General features: G+C 38.5%; 1 protein-coding gene across 1 annotated transcript; it reads left to right on the top strand.

Annotated features, from left to right (window-relative positions):
- The first annotated feature begins 565 nt into the window (after positions 1-565).
- crtam (cytotoxic and regulatory T cell molecule) lies at positions 566-21,894 on the top strand. Its single transcript, XM_062961242.1, has 11 exons — positions 566-1,600; positions 6,552-6,743; positions 8,313-8,465; positions 9,718-9,861; positions 11,232-11,387; positions 13,638-13,712; positions 13,816-13,920; positions 14,920-15,018; positions 17,190-17,336; positions 18,844-18,927; positions 21,701-21,894. The coding sequence occupies exons 1-11, from the start codon at positions 1,522-1,524 to the stop codon at positions 21,835-21,837; spliced, it is 1,371 nt and encodes a 456-aa protein (XP_062817312.1). The 5' UTR covers positions 566-1,521; the 3' UTR covers positions 21,838-21,894.
- Positions 21,895-22,328: the final 434 nt, after the last annotated feature.

Genomic DNA, 22,328 nt, shown 5'->3' with positions numbered 1-22,328 from the left:
CTTTCCTGGCTGGAATCACTGGGTTGCTGTGAGTTTTCTGGGCTGTATGGAATGGTAATGTACTTAACTTTAGCCACAGACCAGAAAAAGTACAAAAAAAGCATGGTGAGTTGCTGTGAATTTTCCAGGCTGTATGGCCATGTTCCAGAAGCATTCTCTCCTGACGTTTCACCCACATCCATGGCAGGCATCCTCAGAGGTTGTGAGGTCTGTTGGAAACTAGGCAAGTGGGGTTTATATATCTGTAGAATAAAGTCCAGAGCGGGAGAAAGAACTCTTGTCTGTTGGAGGCATGTGTTAATGTTGCAATTTATCACCTTGACTAGCCTTGCAGCTTCAAAGCTTGGCTGCTTCCTGCCTGGGGGAATCCTTTAGCGAAGCCATTGAAATCCACGGGCATGTGGACAATTTCAACAGAAAGGAGGAAACCATGAAAATGAACAAAATCTGGCTACCAGTATTTTAAAAAACTCTAAAATCAGGGCAGTAAATAAAGAACAACGCTCAAAAACGGGAATTCCAGACAAGAAACAATCAGGGCCAGCTAACACCTCCCAACAAAGGATTCCCCCAGGTAGGAAGCAGCCAAGCTTTAAATGTTAGGACATAGAGACACTGGAGTGCAGCCAGTTTTTAGGATTTGTTTTGCGTCTCCTTGTGGGGAGAAAAAGTGGGGCATAAATAAACAAATAATAAAATAATAGGCAATTTTTATCGTGTCAGAAGTGACTTGAGAACATACTGAAAGTCGCTTCTGGTGTGAAAGAATTGGCCATCTACAGAGACGTTGCCCAGGGATGCCTGGATATGTTACCATCCTGCTGGGAGGCTTCTCTCATGTCCACGCAAGCTAGAGCTGACAGATGGGAGCTCACCCCGTCTCGCAGATTCGAACCAACAACCTTCAGGTCAGCAATCCAGTTTGCAGTTTTCAAGGGCTGGTGCCTCACCAAACTACAACTCCCACGGTTCCATATTGTTGACCCATGGCAGTAAAAGTGGTGTCAAGCAGCATTAATTCTACGGCGTAGATGCCCCGCAAAAATGTGTCAGTCTCAAGGAAAGAAAACAGCCGATGTGATGGCAGGAATAAGAACGAATACAATTTTCTGAATGTTAGGTCCAGGAACATGGGGATTTTAGTGAAGTTGTCCACTTCACTACAATCAGAGGGAAACACCAGTTACCTCACTGTGTGGGTGGTTTGTTCAAAACATATACAAAACAACCAAGGAAAGTAATCTTTCAAGATCACACTTTGGAGCTGTCTGGTGTGAGTTACTGGCCAGATGCTGAAGGGAGAGAGGACTTTCCTGCCTTCAGCCGCAGGAGGAAAGCGTCTGCAAGGTGTGAAGAGAGGTGGGAGCAGCAAAAGGAAAGTGGGCAGAGGTTGTGGCTGGTGAAGTCACGGCACATGCTGCTTTCTGGCCCCTTGAAAAGGAGGAAGCCCCAGCTGCACCCGACCCTGGGGTTCAGAAGCAAAGAGAAAGTGGCCCGTGTTTCTCCCAGGGGCTGCCTTTGATGCAAGAGACCGACACGCACAACACCATGCCCTTCGCTGCCATGCTCTCCGTGTTGGCTTTGGTGTTGCCACTGCAAGGTAGGTAGCACATGCCATTGGGATTGCTATACTGCACTCTATATGCCTCTTCTGTGCAAATTGCTCTGAAAATCATATTGTTCTAATTTGGCAGTGTTTGATCCTCTGTCATCCCACTTTCCTAGCTGCTTTCAGAATGTCCCAGTTTCCATCCTCCTCCACTTTTGTTCCAAACTTGTTTCAGCTGCTGCAAACTGAGGCTAAGTCTTCACTGCCATACCATGAAATTTGAAATAGCATTTACAGTGGAACCTCAACTTAAGAGCATCTTGACTTACCGTATATATATATATTAGGCATGTCCGATCGATGAAAAAAATGTTTCAATTCTCATTTCTAAAGTAGGGGGCACTGGCGCTTCGGTATAGAAAGTATTTCCGATTTTTTCACCCAAAAATTTCGGATATTTCCGAAAATTCATAATGATTCTAAATGCTTCTGAAATGGCGGACGCGCATGCGCAATCGCCAAAAAAAAAAAAAGGAACCGGGGGGACTTTTACAGGGCTATCCTCATCAACCCTAGCCCCCACCTTTGCGTCCATCGTAGAAGCTTCTGATTGGCTGGGGAGTGGCAGCCATGTTAGGCTGCGCTAAGCTCCCATTCTAGGTAGCTTGCAGAAACAAAATATTTTTTAAAAATATTTTAAAAAATATATTTTAAAAAATTTGGGGTGAAAAAATTAATGAAACATTAAGAGACAATTAGAGAATGGGCCAACAATGGTTCGAATTACATTGCTGGTTGCGCTGTGAGACAATGTCTCGGAATGCGTATCAAAAAGCGAGAACAATCCGAAATAATTCCGATATACGATTCAAAATGATTTTTTGGTCATGTCTAATATATATATTTATTTATTACGGTCGATGACCAGCAACATAAAATGTACAAGCCTCAGAACAGCATAGAAACATATGCAATTAGATATTAAGAAACACAGTGAAGAACAAGGTTAAAACACAGTATTGAATGTGGTAGTTAAAATGATATAAAACATTTATATGCTAAAATGGCAAAGGTAAATGGTGAAGTAAATATTAAAACCTACTAAAACCTTGGCAACATCTTGCACCGACAAGCTATAGCTGCTGCACAAAAGCTAGCAACTTTGGCAGTAATTTTGGGGTCTTGGTCTGCCAAAAGATAATCAACATAAAACCTTACAGATCTCCCTGGTAAACTTTCTAAAATTGGATTTATAAAATGTTTACGAAGGTCTTGGTAAAAAGAGCACTTACCGTATAGACTCGAATATAATCTGACCCGAATATAAGCCGAGGCACCTAATTTTACCACAAAAAACTGGGGAAACATTTATTTATTTGTTTGTTTATTTATTTATTTATTTACTACATTTATATCCCACTCTCGGAGCGGCTTACAAATCAAATGTACATACATTATATTATTAGCATAGCACAATATCAGCATTAAATTACTATATTGTACTATATCATTATAGGGTAATATTATATATTATATAAAAAAATTGACTCCAGTATAAGCCGAGATACCAGTAAAATTACATTATATGAGCATCACAGAGTTTTCTTGGGCAAGGAGTACTCAGAGGCGGTTTGTCCAGTTCCTTCCCCTGAAATACAGACTACAGAACTTGGGATTTATCAACGGTATCCCATCCGAAGATGAACCAGGGCTGATGCTGCTTAGCTTCCAAGTCCAAACAGGATCTGATGCCTTTAGAGTCCATTTCAGTGGATTGAGTGTCAATTCCCTTTATTCTGGACCATCACAGTGGTTCGATTATGGTTCAATTGTCTAGCATTGCAATTGGTTTTTGATACCCACACAGTGCCTCAACTAGTTGAATGTCCATGGAAAATGACCAAGTCTTCATTTCGTCTTGTAAACAAAGAATGATCTTTTTGATCTAAGACAATAATGATATCTCCTGACTCCAACCCTGGTTCTTGGTCTCCTTCACCATGGAAAGTTATCTTCTGACCATCTTTCATTCCTTTATCAATATGGACTTCAAGAATTTCCTGGCCAGTGGTGCTTAATGGTGACCACATCCATCTGTGTTCACCCTGGATGTTCTAGTGCGTCACATGGAAAGGACTTCCATAAATGATGCTGTCGCTTGCGTGTTTCCTTGTGGTATCTGTTAAAGCCTTGTGAACTGACATGTCCTCCTCCCCGCTGCGCCCCACCTAATGTCTGCGGCAGGAAATAGTGAAGTTATAGAAAGGTCTCATGGAAAAACACCAAAGCAGCCTTCTCAGCCGCTGACAGCATGAACGTGTTGATGTTTCTGAATATTTTACTGTAGCTTCACAACACTTTCCTTTAGCTTCTAAAGTATATTCTCATATCAAATTCATGCATTCAGTAGTATTCATGGTTGACGGCAGACTGTACATAGTAAGAAGCAAACCATACACGTTACATGTATACAGTACAGTAGACTCTCACTTATCCAACATTCGCTTATCCAACATTCTGGATTATCCAACGCAGTTTGCCTCCCACCCCGATCCACAGCTGTTTCTCTAGGCAGCTAGGATTGAACTTTTTATGGATTTAATTTCCAACAATGTTGCTACAGTAAGTTCATTTTATGCAATTCTATCTTTATTTGTAGTCAATTTGTTAGTAGCCAATGTTTTCTGAGACAATGTTTTCAATATATTGTGATGTTTTGGTGCTAAATTCATAAATACAGTAATTACTACGTAACATTACCATCATTTGGACTGCTTTTTTATTGATTTGTTGTAATACATGATGTTTTGGTGCTTAATTTGTAAAATCATAACATAATTTGACATTTAACAGGCTTTTCCTTAATCCCTCCTTATTATCCAACATTTTTGCTTATCCAACATTCTGCTGGCCCATTTATGTTGGATAAGTGAGACTTTACTGTACATGGAATTGTAGACGGCATTTCATCCATGTGATGTTATGGGCTATTGTCTATAAAAGCTCATGCTGCAGAGCATTCATTGGACTATAACATGCTACATAACTTTTGAATTATTATACAGGTTGAGATCCCGTATTCAAAATGCTTGGGACTAGAAGTCTTTTCAATTTTGGATTTTTCTTCCTAATTCTAGAGTCCCTGCATTTGCATTAATGTACATGGTAAGATGCCTTGGAGTTGGGCTCCACATCTAAACATGAAGTCCATTTATGCTTCATAGACTGAAGGCGATTATGAACAGAGTTTATGTATTGAATGATCAGAAAGCAAAGGTGTCACTATCCCAGACACCTATATGGACAATTGCAAGTTGTGGAGTATTTGAGATTTAGGAATTCTGGATAAGGAATGTCCTATCTGTCATTGTTTCCCTTCTGCTGTAAACTTATTATTTTATTCATGCAGTAGCTTTGCCCAGCCACGCGTGGCTGTAGCTTATGGGAATCATTTGTTGGCCAGGTGGGATAGCAGTGAATATCCTTGCAGCCTCAAAGCTTGGCCGTTTTCTAGAGTAGCTGGAGTAGCACCCTCAATCAAAGAGCCGCTTTGAAGCCTGGCTACTTCCTTTGTAGGGGAATCCTTGTTTGGCCAGCTTGAACTGCACTGAATAATCTTGCAGCTTAAAAGCCTGGCCGCTTTCTCCATAGGGCATCCTTGCTAGGCCAGGTTGAATGGGATGGAGTAGCCTTGTGGCTTCAAAGCCTGGGGTTTTTTTCACCTAGGAGAAATCATGGTTGGCAGGTTGAACAGCACTGAATAGCCTTGCTGCTTGCAAGCCTGGCTGCTTTCTACCTTGCAGAATCCTTGGTTGGCCGGTTTGAATAGCAATTAATAATCTCGGTGTGGCAGGTATGAATGCTGCAATTAGCCACCTTGATTAGCATTTAAAGGCCTTGCAGCCTCCAAGCCTGGCTGCTTCCTGCCTCGGGGAATCCTTTGTTGGGAAATGTTAGCTGGCCCTGATTTTTTCCATTCTGGAATTCCCAATTTCCCTTCTTTCAGAATGTTGCTCTTTATTTACTGTCCTGGTTTTATAGATTATATTGTTTTGTGTTATTATACCACAATAATTATTACATACTATATTTATAATCTTATATTATCTGCTTAGAACTGGATTATATGAGGCCCCTTCTACACAGCTGTATAAAATCCACACTGAAGTGGATTATATGGCAGTGTGGACTCAAGATAATCCAGTTCAAAGCAGATACTGTGGGTTATCTGCCTTGGCATTCTGAGTAATATAGCTATGTGGAAGGGCGAGTCTACACTGCCATATAATCCAGCAGAGCCTACCTTTCTAACTGGCAGTTAAGGGGAGAAAGGCTCTTCCTCATCCTCTGTAATTTGGATTATTTTCTAGGTTTTTTTTTAAATTGAAAGACATATTTTGGATGACTATGTGTTTTGTGACCAAATTTGGTGTGATTTGGTTTAGTGGTTTTGTTGTTTACTCCATAGTAAAACGAACATTACATTTATATATAGACAGACAGACAGACAGACAGATAGATAGATAGATCAGTAAACAGCTTGTTCAACAGGTTGTATAAGTGTGTGTGTGTGTGTGTGTGTGTGTGCGCGCATATATGTATATGTGTGTAGATATAGATATAGGCTGAACACTCCTTATCTGGAACTCTAAAAGCCCAAATAGTACAAAATCACAAAGTGCCCACATGAGTGGCTGAGATAGTGACAATTTTGTTTCCTGATGATTCAATGCACACTAACTTTGTTTCGTGCACAAAATTATGTAAAAATATTGTATGCATCCTTGTTTTTCTTCCTCTTTTGTGTTCCCATTTTTGCTACAGTCTGTTAACTATTACCACTGGAGTTCATTAATAGAGGGAGCAATGATACTAAAATGGCATGTGTGTTTGTGTGTGTTATAAGTAATAAGATTTTAAATGTGTTTCTATCATGAGTCTAAACAGAAAAATTTGCTCTTTTGACATCTCAGGGGACTCATTCTTTTGTTTAGCTTGGAGTGATGGACGGATCACATATCTTTTCTTTTGTCAGGGGCTTTGCAAGAGACCCTCAAGGAAACTGTAACAGTCATAGAGGGAGATACTCTAGACCTGGACTGTAGAGTTGCTGCTACTCCCTCCTGGCATCACAGACCGACTCTGGAATGGAAAAACCCAAAGGGCTATGTGATTTTTTTAAACAAATACCGAGGTAAGTGCAAGAGAAAGTCCATGCCCCCCTCCCAAGCCCCACAGACACAAACAAGCGTTGCTCTTCTACCAGAACAAAGCAAGTGTGGGTTTTCCTTCTCTCCCTCTTTGTTGGCGTGTATGACTCATACCGTGCAATTAGTCATATTGTACAATTCGTCATTGAAATACAGTAGTTCAAGACTTTCCATGGTTTGGCTCAGCCATTGAGCAGAATGGAGACTGCAATGAAGAAATCAGAAGACTCAGGGTGCATCTATATTGTAGAATAAATGCACTTTGACATCACTTTATCTGTCATGGCTCAATGCTATGAATCATGGGAGATGTAGTGTTATGAGGTCTTTAGCCTTCTCCGCCAAAGGATACTGTTGATTCACCAAACTACAGATTCCAGGAGTCTTAAAGTGCATTAACCATCTTAGGGTTCAGAAGGAAAGTGTCATGATCTCCAATCTTTGACATCTCCGGTCGGCTGACAAAGAACAGATGCCAGCCATAAAACGGGCCAGCCATAAAACCTCAATTACCCTCTGGTATGTGAGAGCCCCTATATAAATGGGCCAAAGAGAAGGTTCTGGTATTCTGTACAATAAAACCTGTTGGAATCTACCAGCATGTGTCTTGGTGCTTTTTCTGGTGGAAGACTGACCCACAGCACAACTGGGAGAAGAAAACCTGACAATTTGTACAGAATACCTTCTCTTTGGCCCATTTATATAGGGGCTCTCACATACCAGAGGATAATTGAGGTTTTATGGCTGGCCCGTTTTATGGCTGGCATCTGTTCTTTGTCAGCCGACCGGAGATATCAAAGACTGGAGATCATGACAGTAAGCCATGAAGGAACTAGACAATATCCTGAAGATGTATGAGTGAAGACTTCAGTTAGGATGGTCTGTGCCATCGTATTCCTCATTTCTATGCATTGATGTGAATGTTGGACCTTGAAGAAGGCTGGTAAGAAGAAAATGCTCATTTGGAATTGGGATTTTTGAGGATACTGGAACTGAAAAGAAGACAAATGAATGGATTTTAATACAAATCAAACCTGAACTCCCCCTAGAAGCCAAATTGACTAAATGAAAGCCATCATACTTTGGCTGTGGCATGAGAAGACATGACTCATTTTGGAAAAAAATGTTTGGTTAGGTAGAAAGCAACAGAAAAAGAAGAAGACCATGTTCCAGTCATGGAAGCCATGGATGGATGTCCCATGTCACCTAAGCAGGGCTGATGAGGACAGGTTGACTTAGAGGTCTCTCATTCACCAAACGTCATCGGTAGACAATCATAGGAAAAGAGGAAGACCACATTCCATATAGATGGACTCAATCATGGAAGCCACAGATGTCTGAGTCTAGAAATCTGCAAGGTTGAGGATAAAGGGACTTGGTGGTGTCTCATTCATGAAGTCGACCTAAGTCGAAATTGACTTGACGGCAATTATCAACAACATCAGTTCATCATCCAAGTCATTTTTTATAAGATGTCAGTGCAATGGATGTGTGACCTCTGTAAGAAGGTTAGTTCATTCCATATTGCTTATTTCTCTTCTTCTTTTCTACAGGTCTAAGAGACCAGAGGTATAAACTTACCCATTATTCAGAGGATGCTCTATCCATTGCTCTGTCCAATGTAACAATGCAAGACGAAGGGCTCTACACATGTTTCTACTACAGTGATATAATCCAAAGAAAGCAAGTGAATGTCATTGTCTTAGGTGAGTCCTTGAATTATGGGCTGTTAGTGTGTGGGAAGAATGCGGAAATTGGAAGAGATGATGTGGATGATGCCTGAGCCAACTTATGTTTAGGGTAGTGCGTATGTCCCTTCAGGACCTAGTGCAGCCCTATGTATTTCATAGGGTTTTCTTAACTATATTTTATTTTGATGTGTTTTATTTTCTGTTGACTGTAATTATCTGGGCTTGGCCCTGTGTAAGCCACCCCGAGTCCCTCTGGGGAGATGGAGGCTGGGTATAAAAATAAACTTATTATTATTATTATTATTATCATTATTATTATTTTATTATTATTATGACACAGCAAACAAATAGATATGCCGGATTTCGTATCACAAAATCACAAGTCAAACACTTCCCAAGTGTCTAGGACTGTGTGATGTATATTATTATTATTATTATTATTATTATTATTATTATTATTATTATTATTATATTATGACACAGCAAACAAATAGATATGCTGGATTTCGTATCACAAAATCACAAGTCAAACACTTCCCAAGTGTCTAGGACTGTGTGATGTATATTATTATTATTATTATTATTATTATTATTATTATTATTATTATTATTATTATTTTATGACACAGCAAACAAGATAGATATGTTGGATTTCGTATCACAAAATCACAAGTCGAACACTTCCCAAGTGTCTAGGACTGTGTGATGTATATTATTATTATTATTATTATTATTATTATTATTATTATTATTATTATTATTACACAGCAAACAAGATAGATATGCTGGATTTCGTATCACAAAATCACAAGTCGAACACTTCCCAAGTGTTTAGGACTGTGTGATGTATTTTTGGATGAAGCGTGCAGATCCCAGTAGGGTGGCCTTTTGCAGTGGGCAAATCATAATTTTGTCAATGTCTATTGTTTCCAAATGCCGGCTGAGATCTTTTGGCATGGCACCCAGTGTGCCCATCACCACCAGGACCACCTACACTGGTTATTATTATCATTATTATGGTTATTATTATTATACTCCAAGGTTGTCTGGCCAATTCCTTTCTCTGAAATATAGTTCACAGCACTTCGTATTCATTGCTGGTCTCCCATCCAAATACTTACCAGGCCTTACCCTGCTTAACAAACACGCTAAGACAAGGGTATTACCCTTGCTATAATGTCTGGAGATTTTTAAGCGTTGGAAGCTGACCAGAATCTTTTTATTATCACAGTAGAAAGATTGAAGTCTCCAAACCTTCTTGTTGCAGCTGCTCCTTCTCAACCTCTTTTGGAAGCATTAAGAACCAGGAGTCACAAGGAAGAAGCCAAGATCGTATTGAAATGCTCCACCTGGGGAAGTAAACCTCCTCCTCAGGTTACATGGATGCTGGACAACGGGGTGGAACTCTTTGGTACATTTAAATTATTTAATGTTTTTATTGCAATGCCCTTTCGACAGCCTTCCTTAAATCAAAGTGGTTGGAAGTCTATATAGTCAGAGAAAGTTTGCCATTGACTTCCTCTTGGGATGAAAAATTATGACTTGCCCAAGATCCGACACTCCAAACAACACACCATTTGGGCCCTTTCCTTTTTTCTTTTTTTTTTTGCAATAAATTTTTATTAATGCTTTACAACATAAAATTAATAACAAAAACAGCAACAACAACATACAATTAAAATTGGGGAAGAGATATAACAACGAAAAAAGAAGAATGAAGAAAAAGAAGAAGAAAAGAAAAAAGAGAAAGAAGAGAGGGAAAAAAGGAAGGAAAAACACATAAAATTGACTTCCATCTTTTACACAGCATCTTACATAAAAGAAGTTTTAGCCATCATCTCCTCCATCATCACACTCTAGTGTCTCTATTTTACACATTGCTAATTTTTTACATATACTGCTGCTATGCAGACTTTGTCTTCTATCTCATTTTAAATAATTACTTTGAATTCTTCTTCTTTTAAGTAACTTTTGACCATTTCCCAATCTGTCTGTTTTTTTGGTCTTCCTTGGTTGTTTTTTAATAAATATGTTAACTGTTCCATATTCATTATTTCCCAGATCTTATTTATCCAACACCTTATTTCCGGAATTTCTTTATCTCTCCAGCATTTGGCAAAAGTCATTCTAGCTACGGTTGTAAGATAATAGAATAAAATTTCCTTGTTTCTGTCTTTTCCTATATTTAGCATCCCTAAAAGGAAGTATTTTGGATCCAGATCTATTCTAATTTGCAACATCTTTTGAATTTTATAATGAATTTCTTTCCAATAGATTTTCTTTCCTTAGATTTCTTTCCTTAGATTTTTTGCAGGTCCACCAGCAATGGAAAAAGGTCCCTACCTGTTCCCCACACTTCCAACATTTGTTGGATGTCCTTTTGTAAAATTTTGAAATTTTTTGGGGTGTCCAATACCATCTATAAAATATTTTAATCCAATTTTCTTTCATGTCTGTCGCATAAGTGAATTTTAGTCTAGTATTCCAACTTTTTTCCCATTCCTCCAATTGTATCGATTTCCCCAAATTTTTCGCCCATTTTATCATACACTCCTTAATTGGTTCGGTTTCCATTTCCCACTCTAATGACTTCCCATAAATTTTGGAGGTCGTTTTCTTTTCCGATTTCAAAGTCTTGTCCCAAAAATTTTGCTTCTCCTCAAATCTCTTTCCTTCAAAATACTTGGCAAGGAAATATTTGCAAGTTACTCACTTTCAGCTAAAAGTTCTATATTTTTAAAAAAATGATCTAAAGGTGTCATTGTTCCTTTTTCATTACAGGTGACTCTGAACACCAACGGGATGCCAAGAAATACAATTCAACCACCATCCTCACAGTCCGTAAATACACCCAGATGTCTTCCTTTACTTGCATTATTCACCATGAAGCACTTAGAGGAGGAAACTTAACAGCAACATTATACCTCAAACCTTTCAGTAAGTGCAGAGGCCACTGAATAGTATTTTTGGTCAATAACACTAGTTGAATTTGTAGCAGCCAGTATCTGGGAACACGGAAAAACATTTAATCCATTTTCGGGTAAATGGTAGTCCAGATTTTGGGCAGCATTTTGAGGAATACGACAAAAATTAAACCTGCAGATTTTATTTCCCTTTGATAATCCATCTCATTTTATTTCCATCCTGAGCAGACCCAGTGAAATGAATGGGAGTTGTTCTTTGCTGTTTATGCAAGTCTCATTGTTTGCAATGGGTCTATCTGGGATAGACCTTCAACTGTGGATAGTGATCCTTCTGCCTTTCATTTGTGATCACTATGCACAGTTGAAGGTCTATAGCAGATCCACAAACTCCTTAGTGGAATTTAAAAAAGCTCCAGGAGATTCTACTACAAACGCATGAAAGAACCCTCAGAAGTTACCTGAAGAAGGGATATTTATCCAGAAACAAGGATCACAAAATACCCGGGAACCCTTGTTGTTTTACACTTCTTTATGTTTTACATTTCTTTATACGCATCTCCGAGACGTTAATTTACATGGGACAATGCTAAATTTATCTGAGGTGTGAACCACAATTTACAGAAGAAATTATCAGTTGTTTTATTTAATTCACTGACCATGCATTCCTAAGACATTGGGACAATACTGAAATTCAAAGTATTGAACTCAGTCATTGAATATACTTATCTGTTACAAGCATGAATATAATGTTTGATGTAATGTTGTAAACAGTCTTCATTTGTTCATTTCTCATGCGCCTGTAATGATTGTAATTAGTCTGTTACCATTGTTCTAATCTGTATATTAGCTAGTAATAGGACAACTTTATCTATACGTGCATTTATAGATTTCTGTCTACTTATAGTGAAAATCTTTACCTACCTAACCAGAATGCAATTGTTAGATTTGTTCTTGATTCAGTCAATACGCTTTGATACGACACCCTATTATCCACAAAGTAATGGATTGGTAGAGAATTTTAACAAGACTCTGAAACACATGATAAAAACCTATGCTTGTAAGAATCTAAATGATTGGGATAAACAGTTACAACATTTCTTATTTGCTTACCGTGGAGTTCCACAAGAAAGTACAGGGTATAGCCCTTTTGAACTTTTATTTGGCAGAAAAGTAAGAGGACCAATGGACATTTTGTATGCTACATGGACTGGAGAAGAGAAGATTGAAGAACAGAATGTAATAGATTATATTGAGAATTTATGGAGTTATATGAACATTATTCAAGATGTAGCGTTGGAAAAACTAAAGACAGCTCAACGTAAGCAGAAGGAGAACTTTGATGCCAGTGCGAGACATCGAAGTTTTAAAGAAGGAGATAAAGTTTTACTGTTGAAGCCAAGAGCAAAGAAGAAGATGGAGATGGCGTGGGAAGGACCATATATTGTAATAAAAAAATTATCTAATGTAAATTATATTGTAGCTAAAGGAGATGATGTAAGAAAGGGTAAAACATTACATGTAAATAGAATGAAACCGTATTATACGAGAGCTAATATGGTTTTCAAAACAGTAGAAATGAATTTAAAAGATTATATATTATCAGAGTGGGGAGAATTGAATGAAAATAGTGTGATACCGGATTTGTCTAATTGTTTAGAATTGTCCAAGGAGCAAAGGTGCCAATTGGAGAGAGTGTTAATGGCATACCAGGATGTTTTTACGAATGTGCCCGGGAGGACAAATCTAGTGAGTCATAGGATAAATACGGGAGAAGCAAAACCTATATCATCAATGCCATATAGGGTAACTGGTGAGCAAGCCCAAATTATATCAAAAGAAATTAAAGAAATGTTAGAACCAAGGTGAGCTTGATAAGTGTACATCCAAATTATTCAAAAGATCTACTTTATTTGGGACTAACCGTTGGATTAAGGCCAGTCTTTGACACCAGAAGTGTGTTGATAACATGAGTTAAATATTGCCTTCTGTGACGAAACAAGCAATTTTGAAATAATAGGCCCAGGCTGTGGGGCAGGCGGGAGAGCAAGCCAGCTGCAATTAACTGCAATGAATCACTCTGACCAGGAGGTCATGAGTTCGAGGCCCGCTCGGAGCCTATGTTTGTTTGTCTTTGTTCTATGTTAAAAGGCATTGAATGTTTGCCTATATGTGTAATGTGATCCGCCCTGAGTCCCCTTCGGGGTGAGAAAGAAGGGCGGAATATAAATGCTGTAAATAAACAAATAATATATTTGTTTTCCAGAATCTAGTACAGACCTCGCTCCAAATGCCACTGAATTCAGTACAGTAACCCTTAGGAATTCTCCGAATTACACAGGTAAGAGCAAAATGCCATCAAGAACAAAACGTCACCAAAATGTGTATGTACGTTCATGACAAGAGACAGTGAGAAAAGGCGTAATGCTCTTCTATTTCTGCAGCATCAGACAAAATATTCAATGCCACAGAAGGGAACCTTACAATGCCAACACTGTCCACAATTACAGAAGAATCTACCTTGAATTTTAATTCCACCATCAGTAATGGTAAGTTAAGAACAGTGACCATCTTTTAAACTAAAGTAGACCAATAAATTACTGTATATACTAGAATATAAGCCAACCTGAATATAAGCCGAAGCATCTAATTTTACCACAAAAAAACTGGGAAATCATTGACTCAAGTATAAGCCGAGGGTGGGAAATTTCAGAAATAAAAATAAGTACCAAAAAATTACATTAATTGAGGCATCAGTAGGTTAAATGTTTTTGAATATTTACATCAAGCTCTAATTTAAGATAAGACTGTCCAACTCTGATCAAATCATTATTCTAATCTTCTCCAATGTAAATGTGCTTATGTATCCTTTTAATAATAATAGAGCAAAATAAGACATGTAATAATAATAATAATAAATAAATAAATAAAGGAAAATAATACATGTAATAATAAATAGAGTAGAATAATAAATGTAATAATAATAATAAGATCAGAGTGAAATAATAAATGTATTATTAATAATAATAAAAATAGAGTAAAATAAATGTAATAGTAGCAACAATAATAGAGTATAATAATAAATGTAATAATAATAGAGTAAAATAATAAATGTAATAATACCAATAATAATAGAGAAAATAATAAATGTACCATATATTCTCAAGTATACGCTGACCCAAATGTAAGCCAACCAGGACCCTCACCCGAGTATAAGCCGAGGGGGGCTTTTTCAGCCTTAAAAAAAGGGCTGAAAAACTAGGCTTATACTCGAGTATATACAGTATGTGCAGTTTCAGTTATATGTAAAGACTCTCTCCATAGATGAAGGTGAAAGCAATGGAGATCTGGTGCCAAATCCAGTGGGAAATCCAACTGCTCTACTCTTCTTTTGGCCAAATGCAAAATGAAATTAATTTCAGGGTTGTTATATGTTTAATTTCTTCTTATGGTCCTATAAACAGAGTGATTTACTATAATATCAATAGTACATTATGCATTCCCCCTGGGAGTTGAAAATAATAAGCCTTCTCTTCCGTTTCTAAAAGGAACTCTCAAAATATTAAATGCAACGGAGGGAAAGTTTCCTGCGTGGACACCACCCACAAGTCTTGATTCAGCAACGGTGAATTCCGAGACAACAAATGGTAAGTTAAGGCAGCTCAACGTCCATTCCCTAATTTTAAAATTATTAGTTCAATTTACTTAATTCTACACTTTAAAGAGGATGCAGTTTGACACCATTTTAATTACCATGGCTCAATGCTATGGGATCATGGGGTTTGTAGTTTGGTGAAGCACGGGCACTCTATGGCAGAGAAGAATTTGTAAAACTAGAACTCCTCTAACTCCATAGCATTGAGCCAAGGCAATGCCAATCTTCCTAAGATAACCCCATGATAAGGTTGCCTTCAGGTTGGCATAGGTCCGAAATGACTTGAAAACACATAGTGACCCATGGAAACTGAGATTATAAAAAATGTTATATCTAGGTACATGATTTAAAAAATAAAATAATAATAATAATATAATAATAATAATAATAATAATAATAATAATAATAATAGTAGTAGTAGTAGTAGTAGTAGTAGTAGTAGTAGTAGTAGTAGTAGTAATTGTTGGATCCAGACTGACAAAGTTCTGGAACACAACACACCAGACATCACAGTTGTGGAAAGGAAAAAGGTTTGGATCATTGATGTTGCCATCCCAGGTGACAGTCGCATTGACGAAAAACAACAGGAAAAACTCAGTCGCTATCAGGACCTCAAGACTGAACTTCAAAGACTCTGGCAGAAACCAGTGCAGGTGGTCCCAGTGGTGATCGGCACATTGGGTGCCGTGCCAAAAGATCTCAGTTGGCATTTGGAAACAATAGACATTGACAAAATCATGATCTGCCAACTGCAAAAGGCCACCCTGCTGGGATCTGCACGCATCATCCGAAAATTCATCACACAGTCCTAGACACTTGGGAAGTGTTCAACTTGTGATTTTGTGATACGAAATCCAGCATATCTATCTTATTTGCTGTGTTATAATAAAATAATAATAGTCATTGTTGGATTGCGTCTACAACCTCAGAGGATACCTGCCATACATGTGGGTGAAACGTCAGGAGAGAATGCTACTGGTACATGGCCATACATCCCGGAAAACTCACAGCAACCCAGTGATTCTGCCCATGAAAGCTTTCAACAACACAATAATAATCGTATAGTAGAGTCTCACTTATCCAACATAAACGGACCAGCAGAATGTTGGATAAGCAAATATGTTGGATAATAAGGAGGCATTAAGGAAAAGCCTATTAAACATCAAATTAGCTTATGATTTTACAAATTAAGCACCAAAACATCATTTTATACAACAAATTTGACAGAAAAAGTGGTTCAATACATAGTAATGCTATGTAGTAATTACTGTATTTATGAATTTAGCACCAAAATATCACAATATATTGAAAACACTGACTACAAAAATGCGTTGGATAATCCAGAACATTGGATAAGCGAGTGTTGGATAAGTGAGACTCTACTGCAATAGTAATTTTTGGGTTGCTGTGAGTTTTCCAGGCTGTATGACCATGTTCCAGAAGCATTCTCTCCTGACATTTCACCCACATCTATGGCAGGCATCCTCGGAGGCGTCTACAACCTCAGAGGATGCCTGCCATAAATGTGGGTGAAACGTCAGGAGAGAATGCTACTGGTACATGGCCATACATCCCGGAAAACTCACAGCAACTCAGTGATTCTGCCCATGAAAGCTTCCAACAACACAATAATAATTGTATTACCTGCCTCTCCCTGTTGCTTGAGGTAGGATATCATTAAAATAATAATTATTATTTTAATAATTATTAATAATTATTATTAATTATCATTAAAATAAGAGATAAAACACTATTAAAAGACAAACAAGATACAAAAAGTTAAAATATAAGTTAAAATCCACTGCCAAAATGCAGATTAAAATTCACAACTCACAATTCTGCTGAATCCTTGCAAAATAATTGTATATACAATCATGTCGATGTCACCCACTCTGATGATGTGATGAAGCCGCTGTGACTGGGAATGATAGGAGTTGCAGTCCCATCTCTCGATATGGTGGAGAGACTAAAGGAGGGAGGCATACACTTTCACCAGTTTCTCAATGACTTGCACGGTCTCAAAAAAGCATTCAGGATCATGAGCGAATCCGGAGTGTTTGCAAGACTCATATGTTTCCTCTGCTCTCAAGAGCGCAAGATGCAGTTGCTAGGAGACTGTCCTCAAAGGCATTAAAATTCCTATGTTTTTCTGCAAATCTGCAGGAGCAAACCTCACTTACGAAAGCATCGTGGGAAAGAAGCCAAGCGTTTTGCTCCCGGCCCTTGTGACCATGCTGCTTGTTGTTCTGTCTATCATAGTCCTTCTGTTTGTCGTGAAGCTATGGAAAGCCCACAGAGAATGGAAGAAAGGTAAAGGGATGTGTGGTCAAATAAAAGTGTTTCGCACTCAGAAAATATTCAGCATCCACGTTGCCACAAAGGTTGTCTTTTGCAGGCTCCTTCAGTGCATAGCTCTTCTAAATAAATTTTTTATTATAGACTAGCATATATACACAATGTTGGCCAAGTTGGGCATTTTGAAATACTGTTTATTAGAAATACTCATTTTTTGATTTTATGAATGGTCCCATAATACATTCCTATACTACTCTATCTATTTTAACACACTACTATATGAACCATGGTCTATATGCACCCCTCTGTTTATGCTACCATCAGCTTAATATGAGCCTTGTGCATTGTCCGAAAAATTTCTTCCATGTCTATACTGTAGATAATATTTATTTATTTACAGTACAGTAGAGTCTCGCTTATCCAATATAAACGGGCCAGCAGAACGTTGGATAAGTGAATATGTTGGATAATAAGGAGAGATTAAGGAAAAGCCTATTAAACATCAAATTAGGTTATGATTTTACAAATTAAACAGCAAAACATCATGTTATACAACAAATTTGAGAGAAAAAGTAGTTCAATACACAGCAATGCTATGTAGTAATTACTGTATTTACGAATTGAGCACCAAAATATCATGATATATTGAAAACATTGACTACAAAAATGCGTTGGATAATCCAGAACGTTGGATAAGCGAGTGTTGGATAAGTGAGACTCTACTGTATATGAACCATGGTCTATATGAACCCCTCTGTTTATGCTACCACCGGCTTAATATGAGCCATATGCATTGTCCAAAAAATTTCTTCCATGTCTATACTGTAGATAATATTTATTTATTGACAGTATTTATATTCCGTCCTTCTCACCCCGAAGGGGACTCAATGCACATATACGTGGCAAACATTAAATGCCATTATTAGACATACTACATATATAGACAGACACAGAGGCAATTTAATATTTTCCAGCTTCCAGCTTCATGAAGGTATTCTCGATTCTGGCCACAGGGGGAGATGCTGCTTCATCGTCCACTTGTGACACCGAGTCCTTGATGGAGTACTTCCTCATTCTTCCGCACACTGCTGGACGGTTTTATGGTGTTGTAAATTAGTTAAATTAGCCTCCCCGCATAAAGCAGGACCTAAATTTCCTACTCGACAGATGCGACTGTCTTTCAGGTTGCTTATGTCAACAGCAGGCTAGACTGTTAAATGGCTGAGAGCTCACTCCGCCCCTTCTGGCTTCGAACTCATGACCTCTCGGTCAGTAGTGATTTATTGCAGTTTGATGGAATTTGAATTGCCACAACTCAATGCTATGGAATCCTGGGATTTGTAGTTTGGTGAGGCACCAGCAGTCTTTGGCAGAGGAGGCTAAAGAACTTGTAAAACTATGATTTCGTGATTCCATAGCATTGAGCCAAGGCAATTTGGGTAATGTTAAGTTGCATTCAGTCTGCAGTGAAGATGCAATCTAGGTCTGCCTCCTCACGTACCCATTCTTATCCTATCTATAGGAAATGATGTTTCAGAACAGACCCTGGAAAGTAACAGATCAAGACCAAATGAAGATAGCAAAGGACAGGATAAAAATTGGAAAGGTAAGCACCACGCTGGGGTATATATTTGGGGAGGCAGTCTGAATGTGTGAAAACACGTGTGTGAAATGTCATTATAAATCATCTAAATCCTCCAGCATGACTCCATGGTCAACTTCTTCCTTTTTTACTGAATGGGCTGGAGATTTCTGGAGAGAACACCTCTAGAACATAAGTTGGTTCTAGAGAGCACACCTCTAGAATATAAGTTGATGCTATGATCAACTTATATTGGAGCTGACCATAGAATTGTATTGGAGTTGACGCTATGGTCGACTTATATTGGAAGCTGGTCATAGAATCATATTGGAGCTGATGCTGTGGTCAACTTATACTGGAACAAGCCATAGAATCATACTGGGGTTGATGCTATGGGCAACTTATATTGCAAGCTGGGCTCAAAATCATATTGGAGTTGATGCTATGGTCAACTGATATTGAAAGCTGGCCATAGAATTGTGTTGGAAATGATGTTATGGTCAACCTATATCAGAAGCTGACCATAGAATCGTCTTGGAATTGAAACTATGTTCAACTTATATTGGAAGCTGGCAATAGAATTGTATTGTAGTTGATGCTATGGTCAACTTATATTGGAAGCTGGCCATAGAATCATATTGGAATTGATACTATAGTCAACATACATTAAATTTAGCCACAGAATCATAATGGAGTTGATGCTATGGTCAACATATATTGGAAGTTGACCATAGCGTCAACTTAAACTGGAAGCTGACCATAGCGTCAACTTAAACTGGAAGCTGACCATAGCGTCAACTTAAACTGGAAGCTGACCATAGCGTCAACTTAAACTGGAAGCTGACCATAGCGTCAACTTAAACTGGAAGCTGACCATAGCGTCAACTTATACTGGGAAGCTGACCATAGCGTCAACGTATATTGGAAGTTGATCATAGCGTCAACTTATACTGGAAGTTGACCATAGCGTCAACTTATACTGGAAGTTGACCATAGCGTCAACTTATACTGGAAGTTGACCATAGCGTCAACTTATACTGGAAGCTGACCATAGCGTCAACTTATACTGGAAGTTGACCATAGCGTCAACTTAAACTGGAAGCTGACCATAGCATCAACTTATACTGGAAGTTGACCATAGCGTCAACTTATACTGGAAGCTGACCATAGCGTCAACATATATTGGAAGTTGATCATAGCGTCAACTTATACTGGAAGTTGACCATAGCGTCAACTTATACTGGAAGTTGACCATAGCGTCAACTTATACAGGAAGTTGACCATAGCGTCAACTTATACTGGAAGCTGACCATAGCGTCAACTTATACTGGAAGTTGACCATAGCGTCAACTTATACTGGAAGCTGACCATAGCGTCAACATATATTGGAAGTTGATCATAGCGTCAACTTATACTGGAAGTTGACCATAGCGTCAACTTATGCTGGAAGTTGACCATAGCGTCAACTTATACTGGAAGCTGACCATAGCGTCAACTTATACTGGAAGATGACCATAGCGTCAACTTATGCTGGAAGCTGACCATAGCGTCAACTTATGCTGGAAGCTGACCATAGCGTCAACTTATCCTGGAAGTTGACCATAGAGTCAACTTATACTGGAAGTTGACCATAGCGTCAACTTATGCTGGAAGTTGACCATAGCGTCAACTTATGCTGGAAGTTGACCATAGCGTCAACTTATGCTGGAAGCTGACCATAGCGTCAACTTATACTGGAAGTTGACCATAGAGTCAACTTATACTGGAAGTTGACCATAGCGTCAACTTATGCTGGAAGTTGACCATAGCGTCAACTTATGCTGGAAGTTGACCATAGCGTCAACTTATGCTGGAAGTTGACCATAGCGTCAACTTATGCTGGAAGTTGACCATAGCGTCAACTTATGCTGGAAGTTGACCATAGCGTCAACTTATGCTGGAAGTTGACCATAGCGTCAACTTATGCTGGAAGCTGACCATAGCGTCAACTTATGCTGGAAGTTGACCATAGAGTCAACTTATGCTGGAAGTTGACCATAGCGTCAACTTATGCTGGAAGTTGACCATAGCGTCAACTTATGCTGGAAGTTGACCATAGCGTCAACTTATGCTGGAAGTTGACCATAGCGTCAACTTATGCTGGAAGCTGACCATAGCGTCAACTTATGTTGGAAGCTGACCATAGCGTCAACTTATACTGGAAGCTGACCATAGCGTCAACTTATGCTGGAAGTTGACCATAGCGTCAACTTATGCTGGAAGTTGACCATAGAGTCAACTTATACAGGAAGCTGACCATAGCATCAACTTATGATGGAAGTTGACCATAGAGTCAACTTATACTGGAAGCTGACCATAGCGTCAACTTATGCTGGAAGTTGACCATAGCGTCAACTTATGCTGGAAGTTGACCATAGTATCAACTTATGCTGGAAGCTGACCATAGCATCAACTTATACTGGAAGCTGACCATAGCGTCAACTTATGCTGGAAGCTGACCATAGCGTCAACTTATACTGGAAGTTGACTATAGCATCAACTTATACTGGAAGCTGACCATAGCGTCAACTTATACTGGAGCTGGCCATAGAATTGTCTTGAGGTTGATGCTGTGGTTGATGTATATTAGAAGTTAGCCATAGAATCATACTGGAGAACTTCTAGAATTCCCTGGAGGACCTCTAAAATGTCTAGAGAGGACATAATTGGTCAAACATGGGCATCAGTGTTGTCATATTCTAGTGTCAAAATTAGAAAGAATAAGAAACAAATATATCTCTCCTTCTTTCATATCCAGTTGTCCCTTGGAAGACGAGTAAGAAGTATGTCATCCGAGGCTCCTGCATGAGGGCATCAAAGAATTCAGAAGGAAGTCAAGAGTCGTCTGTCTTTGAGAAACACCTGCCTTACCTTATTAGAGAAACCGATCTCTAACCTTCCATTTATCTCCAATACCGGACAATATACACAATGAACATCTCATATTTTTATTTATTTTGCCCTGTGCCGTTCCGACACTATACCTTTGAAAACCAATATTTTCAATAGGATTTCAGATCAAGAGAAGTGACTCATAAATGTAGTATCATCTCAAAATAACGTATAATCTTGAGATTTTGCAACCTGTGACCATTGTTATCGGGCCAGTAGGAGCATCTGTAGAACAAACATACATACATTAATTTAGATGGATGGATAAATGGATAGATAGATAAATAGATAGATAGATAGATAGATAGATAGATAGATAGATAGATAGATAGATAGATAGGGGTGTGCAATTTTTTCATTGTAAGTCGTATCCAATTTGCTAAATTCGTACTTACGATGCGATTTCCGATGCGTGGACGAGTCCTGTGCCAAAAACTTAAGAATCGAAACTTATCCAATACTTTTTCATTCTCATTTTGTAAATATCGGAAGCC

Source organism: Anolis carolinensis, unplaced genomic scaffold, assembly GCF_035594765.1.
Source record: "Anolis carolinensis isolate JA03-04 unplaced genomic scaffold, rAnoCar3.1.pri scaffold_8, whole genome shotgun sequence".
Lineage (NCBI taxonomy): Eukaryota > Metazoa > Chordata > Lepidosauria > Squamata > Dactyloidae > Anolis > Anolis carolinensis.
This window is presented reverse-complemented; position numbering and strand designations above follow the sequence as displayed.